The 8,719-nt window shown below is 41.0% G+C and overlaps 1 protein-coding gene across 1 annotated transcript in view; it reads left to right on the forward strand.

Annotated features, from left to right (window-relative positions):
- Nucleotides 1-8,719, forward strand: part of NLRC4 (NLR family CARD domain containing 4) — an 87,910-nt gene that overhangs the window by 78,658 nt on the left and 533 nt on the right. The window contains 1 exon segment of the mRNA XM_042780680.1: nt 8,171-8,259. Coding sequence (XP_042636614.1) covers nt 8,171-8,259 — 89 coding nt within the window.

Here is an 8,719-nt window from a genome sequence, read left to right on the forward strand (position 1 = left end):
CTTCTACATTATACCAAGGCAGGTCTGGTACTTCAACTTGACTTAAGGTAGGCCACCTCATAATCCATGCTTCAGTAAGCCAACCAAATAAACTATTAGATCCTTTCCTAACCTCTAGAGCTGAAACTGAATGAAGAATCCATACTTAGTGGGGCTAAATCAAGAAACTCAGACTGCTCCAATGTTACATTCCTTGCACCATTATCCCACACCCTCAGTAGCCATTCCCATACATATTCTCCAGGTTTCTGTCTATACATGTTAGCAAAATCAAGTAGGTCTTTTTGGGTGTAGCGTACCACCTTCTCAGTCACACTTTGTATTTCACCTTTTGGGGCTCGCTTGGACTTAACTTTAGTCATAGATCTAGCAGCAACAATGAAAGGTTAGGGAAGTTCCTAAGAAGATTCAGCAATGTTTTCCATGGCCTCTGCCTCAGGCAATGACCCAGCAGGAACAGCTGGTTTAATCCCATCAAACTGAGGTGGAGGGTGGGGATAATGGTTTTACAGTAATCCCTTCAGATTGGAGGGATTCAACAGTATTTACATGCCCTATATCCTGATCTTCCTGACTATCTTCCCATATGTCCCCATTCCAGGTTTCAGGATCCCGTTTTTTTCCCAATCAATGCCCTTACTTTAACTTCAGACAGCATTCTAGGTTGGTAATTTAATTAGCGTTGTAATTAGCCAACCTTTCAATAAGACTCTGGGTTTGGTTTTTGGCAGTATCAGCTCTGTTACTAGAAGAAATAAGGCTTTCTTTCAGAGAACAACTGGAAACACTGAGGTCTTTTATGCAGAGCTTAAGCTGTGACTCAGCAGCCCTGAGCTCATCTCGCTCTTTTCACCACTTTGTCTAATGCAAGTAGGACCAACCAACTAGCTTCCTTATACTCCTTATGCTGATAAAATTGCAGAAAAGTATCAAATAATACGATCAATCACAGCCTCACTTCTCATAAGTACTTGATCTCTTGGTGGTGCTATTTTGCATATTAATGTTGCCACCCCACAGCACGGATTAGCAGGGCCCTCTTTACTAATGGAGGTAGGGTCACCAGTGACTTTACAATTAATCAGGTTGGAGAACCAATTTAGGAAGACCTTCCTTATGATTTTTGTCTCTCTGGAACCACTCCCAGTACCAAATGTGTTAGACTGGGTTCTCTAGAGAAGCAAAACCAGTAAAGCTTATATAGAGAGAGAAAGAAAAAGAGAAATTTATCTTAAGAAAATGGCTCACACACTTATAGAAGCTGGTAAGTCCTAAACTCTTGGATCAAACGTCAAGCTGGAGGCTTTACCTGACTCGTGCTCCTGCCGGGGCTGACGAGCTCAAGGTTGGCAGGCAGTATACTGGCTGTTGACTCCAACAAATGATGAACCCAAGATCTCCAGGCCAAATGGTGGACTGTTCATTCACAGACAGCTGTAGGCAGCACAGCAGAATCCCAATCCACAGAAGAGTGTCTCTTTTCCCAGGATGTCCATAAATACACTGGAAGCAGGCCACACCCTTAGGGAAACTCCCTTTCAATGGATTGGCTGCTCAAAACATATACATCTGATCCCATCATTGGAACAATCCACATCACAATTGCTTAAACCACACAGAATTGTGGTCCAGCCAAGTTGACACACAGCTCCAACTATCACAATCATCAAAGAAATACTAATGAAAATTACAATGAGATGCCACTTGACAACCATTAGAATAGCTGTAATCAAAAAGATCTATAAAGTGTCAAAGATGTATAGAAGTTGGAACTCTCATAGCCTGGTAAGGGAATGTAAAATGATGTACTTTGTAACACAGTCTGCAAATTTCTCAAAAGATTAAACAAGTTACCATGTTGTTGTTAGGTTCTGCCCAGTCATCTTTGGCTCACAGCAACACTATGCATGGCAGAATGAAACACTGCCTGGTCCTGTGCCAGATTCATAATGCTTGCTATACCTGAGCCTATTGTAGCCACTGTGTCAATCCATCTCATTGAGTGCCTTCCTCTTCTTCATTGACCCTCCATTTTACCAAGCATGATATCCTTCTCCAAGGAATGGTTCCTTCTGACAACATGACCAAAGTAGATGAGACAAAGTCTGGCCACTCTTGCTTCCAAAAAGCATTCTGGCTGCACTTTGTCCAGGACAGAGTTGTTAGTCCTTTTAGCAGACCATGGTACTCTTAGCATGCTTCTTCAACACCACAACTCAAAAGCATCAACTCTTCTTCAGTCTTCCTTATTCATTGTCCCACCAGCCACTCCTTGGAAGGAAGGTTGGGCAATCTACTTCCGTAGTGATACTGTGTCAGAAACCCAAGGAGGGGTCACTATGAGTCGAGTACAACTTGATGGCAGTGCACATTCATTGCCCAACTCTCACCTGCATAAGAGGCGACTGAATATATCATGGCTTGGATTAGGCACACCTTAGTCTTCAAGGAGACATCTTTGCTCTTCATCATTTGAAAGAGGTCTTATGCAGCAGATCTGCCAAAAGCTGCTTCCATTGGTGTTGACTGTAGAACCAAGTAATATGAAGTCCTTGACAACTTCACACTTTACTCCTTTTATTGTGAAACTGTTTATTGAGCCAGTTGTGAGGATTTTTGTTTTCTTTATATTGAGATGTAATCCATACTGCAGACTAGTCTTCAATCTTCATCAATAGGTGCTTCAAGTCATCCTCACATTCAGCAAGCAAAATTGTGTCATCTGGGTATTGCAGATTGTTAATGAGTCTTCCTCCAATCCTGATGCCATGTTCTTCTTCATATAATCCAGCTTCTAGGATTATGTGCTCAGCATACAAGTTGAATAAGAATGGTGAACGAATACAACCTTGACACACTCCCTTCTTGATTTTGAACTGTGCAGTATCCCTTTGTTCTGTTTGAATGACAGCCTCTTGGTCTATGTACAGGTTCCTCATGAGTACAATCAAGTGTTCTGGAATTCCCATTCTTCTCAATGCTATCCATAATTTGTTATGATCCACACAATTGAATGTTTTTGCATAGTCAATAGAACATAAGTAAATATCTTTCTGGTATTCTTTGATTTCAGCTAAGATCCATCTGACATCAACAATGATAATATCCCTTGCACCACATCCTCTTCTCAATTCAGCTTGCATTTCTGCAAGCTGTCAATATACTGCTGCAACCATTTTTTACTTATCTTCAGTAAGATTTTACTTACATGTGATATTAATGATACTGGTTGATAATTTCCACATTCTGTGGAATGACTTTTCTTTGGAACAGGTACAAATATAGATGTCTTCCAGTCAGTTGACCAAATAGTTGTCTTCCAAATCATTTGGCATAGCTGAGTGAGTGCCTCCAGCATGGCATCTGTTTGTTGAAAGATCTCAATGGGTAGTCTGTCAATTCCTGAAGCCTTGTTCCTCACCAATTCTTTTTGTGCAGCCTCAACTACTTCCTTCAATACCACTGGTTCTTGGTCATATGCCATCTTCTGAAGTGGATGAACATCGACCAATTATTTTTGGTACAGTGACTCTGTGTCTTCCTTCCATCTTCTTTTGATGCTTTCTGGATCATTCAATATTTTGCCCATAGAATCTTTCAATATTGCAACTTGAGTCTCACATTTTGTCCTCAGTTCTTTCAGCTCGAGGAATTTGAGCGTGTTCTTCCCTTTTGGTTTTCTAACTCCAGGTCTTTGCACAGTTCATTATAGTAATTGGCTTTGTCTGCTCAAGCTGCTCTCTGAAATCTTCTGTTCAGCTCTTTCATCTTGTCATCTCTTCCATTTGCTTTAGCTACTCTCTGCTCAAGGGAAAGTTTCAGAGTCTCTTCTGACATCCATTTTGGTCTTTTCTTCCTTGTCTTTTTAATGACTTCTTGCTTTCTTCATGGATGGTGTTCTTGATGTCATCCCACAATTCCTCTGGTTTTCGGTCACTGGTGTTCATGCATCAAATCTATTCTTTAGATGGTCTCTAAATTCAGGAGGGATATTATCAAGGTCATATTTTAGCTCTCGTGGACTTGGTTTAATTGTCTTCAACTTCAACTTGAATGTGCATATGAGCAGTTGATGGTCTGTTCCACAATCAGATCCTGACCCTGTTTTGTCTGAAGATACTGAACTTTTCCATTGCCTCTTGCCACAGATGTAGTCAATCTGATTCCTATGTATTCTTTCTGGTGAAGTCCATACGTATAGCTGTCACTTATGTTGTTGAAAAAAGGTATTTGTAATGAATAATTTGTTGGTCTTGCAAAATTCTATCATGCAATCTCCAGTGTTATTTCTATCACCAAGGCCATATTTTACAACTACCAGTAACTCTTTGTTTCCAACTTTTGCATTCCAGTCACCAGTGATAATCAACAGATCTTGATTGCATGTTTGGTCAATTTCAGACTGCAGAAGTTGGTAGAAATCTTCAATTTCCTCATTTTTGGCTTTGGTGGTTGATGCATAAATTTGAATAATAGTAGTATTAACTGGGGAGCTCTGGTGGCATAGCGCCTAAGGCACTTGATTGCTAACCAGAAAGCTGGTGGTTCAAACCCACCAGCCACTCCTCAGAAGGAAGACTGGGCAATCTACTTCTGTAGAGATACTGCTTCAGAAACCCAAGGAGGGGTTGCTATCAGTGGCATATGGATATTCTCCTATCACTGACAGCATTGTACTGCAGGACAGATCTAGAAACAGTCTTTGTGATGATGAATGCCACACCATTCCTCTTCAATTTGTCCTTCCCAGCATAGTAGATCATATGATTGTCTCATTCAAAATGGCCAAAACCAGCCCATTTCAGCTCACTAATGCCTAGGATATTGATCTTTATGCGTTCCCATTTCATTTTTGACAACTTCCAATTTTCCTAGATTCATACTTTGTACATTCCATGTTCCAGTTATTAATGGATGTTTGCATCTGTTTCTTCTCATTTTGAGTCATGCCACATAAGCCAATAAACAAACAACAACAAAAAGAAAACCTCACTGCCATCAAGTCAGATCTGACTCAGAGCGACCCCTCCTTGGGTTTCTGAGGTGGTATCACTATGGATGTAGATTGCCCAACCTTCCTTCCTAGGAGTGGTTGGTGGGTTTGAATTGCCAGCCTTCTGGTTAGCAGTCAAATGCCTTATACACTATACCACCAGAGCTCCCACATCAGCCAATGGGGGTCCCCCAAAATTTATTCTATCTATATTATTAAGGTAATCTCTACTCTGAGGAGTCAGCTCTTCCCCAAATTTTGAGTGCCCTCTGACCTGATGGGCTTATCTTTTGGTACTGTATCAGACAATATTTCAGGGCTATTCATAAAGTTGTCCAGTAATATATCAGGCATGTTTCATTGCTATTCATAAGGTTTTCACTGGCCAATTGTTTGAGAAGTGGATGGCCTCTTCCTTCTTCTCAGTCTGTCTTAGCCTGGAGCTTTGCTGAAATCTGTCCACCATGGGTAACTTGGCTGGCATTTTGCAACACCATCCAACCTCACAGCAACACGTAAGCTACCACAGGACAAACTGGCAGACAAGTTCATCTCCCTTAGTTGTTCCTAATCCCTCTGTGCCCACCTACCTAGGGCCTTGACCTTAAAATAGAGCCACCCCCAAGTGAAAGCAGCCCCGAGTCCCACACCTGCCTACCTCAGGTCCCAGCCTTAAAATAGAGCTGCCCCCAAGAGAAAAGCAGCCCCTGAACTCCACTCCCACCTACTGCAGGCCCCAGGCTAGTTATCATATGACCCAGCAATTCTGTAACCGAAAAAATGCCAGGGTCCAGCCCTGGAGCAGCGCAGCCAATAATCCACACCAGAGTTCAAGGAGAAGAATTTAATTAGGAAGTGCATCAACAAGAGACAGACAGGGTCTCAGTAACTCCAAAAACGCCTACTCTGGTCAGCGCTTACAATCAGGGGTTCTTATATAAAGGAAAAAGAGAGACAGCATGTATGCAGGATTAGTTAACAATTTCCAAAAGTTAGATAGGGCAGTGGGTAATTAAGAAAGGAATGTTTCCTGTGAGTACCCAGCAGTCAGGTAATCCTTAAGAGGCCCCACTGGTGTTTGTCAAAGCCCAGCTGGCCAGTCCTAAAGTCTGGCCCAGAAGCCTATATTGACAGAGATGGCTCTGTCTTAGACAGCAGGATGCAGTAGGAACTGATAACTGTAACTTAGAGAGAAAACTAGTTAATTATAACATAAGGTTGAACCCAGGCTTTAAAGAAATGGCAAGTTAACTGAAAATATGGAGTTTTAGTCTAACAATATGGAGTCAAGCCCAACAAAACAAATCTTTATCCTCACAAATCCACATGTGGTATTCAAGAGAAATGAAAACATATGTCCACATAAAAACTTGTAGGCTAATATTCGTAGCAGAATGTTTCATAATAGCCCAAAAGTGGAAACGACCCAAATATCCACCAACTGATGAGTGGAAAAACAAAATTTGGTATATCCATACAATGCAGCTATAAAAAAAGAATCAAGTACTTATTCATGCTTCAACATGGATAAGCCTTGAAAATATCATGCTATGTGAAGGGGGAAAAAAAAAAAAAAACCCCACTGCCATCAAGTCATTTCCAACACATAGCGATCCCCATTGGGTTTCCAAGGCTGTAAATCTTTATCGAAGTAGAAGGCACCATCTTCCTCCCATAGAGCAGCTGGTGGGTTTGAACTGCTGACCTTCTGGTTAGCAGCTGAATGCTTTAACTACTACAGAACCAGAGCTCCTTTCTCACAGTGAGGAAGCTCTCTCATTGCCATCGAATCAGATCCGACTCATAGAGACTCATCCTTCGGTTTCTGAGGCAGCCAATACCCTGACTATAGAATAAAGAGAGACAAATTGGGGGAAAAAGTCTACTTCACTCTGCAAAGAAATAAGAGCAGAGAGAGGATGGCCCAGAAATTATTTGAGTGGCATGTAGCACACTAGCCATAGTTGAGACATGAAGATAGAACTCTTGCCACTAGCATCTTGGCTATGGTCAGGGAGGACCCACTCACTTCAAATATCAATAAAGAACAACTTGATGAGCTCTTTAAACTCCAGACTTCTTGAAGGTGATGAATATAATGGCTGACATTAACTGGAATGAGTACTGTATACCATATACTGTATTTACAATGAACAAAATTACACAAGGCCATATAGTGATATCTGATCCCACGTCTCCAGTAGGGAGCTGGTAAACACCCTCACTGTAAGTGGGTAAGGTAGTCTCAGTGCCTACCTGAATTGATTGACCTCAACCCACACAAGCTGTTCAGACAAGGATGACCATTTCCATCTGGAGCCAGCATTACTGGTAGCAGGTGGTGCGTAGTCTTTGCTTGTTGACTTTATGATTGGCTGTACGGCCAGAAGATCTGCTTCCTTAAATTGAACTCTTTAGCCTCCTGCTGCCTTGTCTCTGAGGGTCAGTGGTCTTCTGCCCTGAGACAAAGCTTCTTTCCAGGAAGTCTCCACTGAACACTTAATTTTGGACCATAATATTGTATCATACAAATGATACAATATCAGCACAAATATAGTGTATAATAAATGTCCATGCTAAGATGGGTATGGTACAGTATAACTGAGCTTGTTGGCATAAGCAAAATAATACAGATTGATAAGCCAGGCTAACGTGTCTTCTGCAATTTGTGGGAGAGAGTTCCAAGTTAGAACATGTAAGTAGAGTTCCCTTGTTCTATCTGCCAGATTGCCTACTCTTATTTCTCAGTTAACTTAGTTCCGCAGGAAAGGGAGTAGGGCTGCCACTTTGAACACTCTAAGGAGCACGAGTCACGCGTGAACTCCTACTGCCGTATATTGGCTAACTTGCATGGTTGTACGTAGCGACCTGAGAGGTTATTTTTTCTTCTCACCTGAGTATATCTAAACTGGTAACATGGAAATGAAAACAAAAAAATAAATCAAACTCACTGCTGCCAGGTTGATTCTGACTCGTGACTACCCCACGTCTTACAGAGTAGAACTGCTCTGGGGCATTTTCTTTAGGGAAGCAGATCACCAGGCCTTTCTCAAAGCACTGCTGGGAGGGTCCAAACTGCCAACATTTGTGTTTAGCAGATGAGCACTAATAGTTTGCACCACCCAGGGACTTAATGAACGTGAAAAAAAACCCTGTACTTTTTGTTTATCAGAACAGGATCTGCATCTCGTCTTCGTAGAAAGTGCTCTGTCCATCAAGGAGTGAAGGAACTTCCTGAGAAAGCTGAAAAGGGGTTAAAAATGTTAGTAAGAAAATGAATCTTTAAGTATCAAAGGAGGCTCATGAACTCAGATTTATAGTTAGGAACAAACATTCCAAAACCAAAGAACAACAGTCAGGTAACGTTTGAGTCTTCAGAAGAAGAAATGACCTCATATTGCTAAAGTTTGACTCTGGTTTTGAAAACAAGTACTAAGTATGTAATAGCATCTTTCATGCCTCAATCTTTAAGCAACTTTTCAATTCCTGGAAAAGTCAGGAGAAAGGAAAAAAATACTTTATTTTTATTTGTTATACCTGTAATTACTGCTTTCCAGAGTCTCTCATACTTTAGGAAAAATATAATTTGTAAATATAATAGACCAGATTCATAATCACTGGCCTATTTATAGAGAATTCTACTCTCCTAAAGCAAAGCACCTGTCCAAATGGGTCATTTCAAAATGAATATATATATATAAAATTATATATATAACTATATAATGT

This window comes from Orycteropus afer, unplaced genomic scaffold (assembly GCF_000298275.1).
Source record: "Orycteropus afer afer isolate SDZICR_OR568_19922 unplaced genomic scaffold, OryAfe1.0 scaffold00054, whole genome shotgun sequence".
Classification (NCBI taxonomy): domain Eukaryota; kingdom Metazoa; phylum Chordata; class Mammalia; order Tubulidentata; family Orycteropodidae; genus Orycteropus; species Orycteropus afer.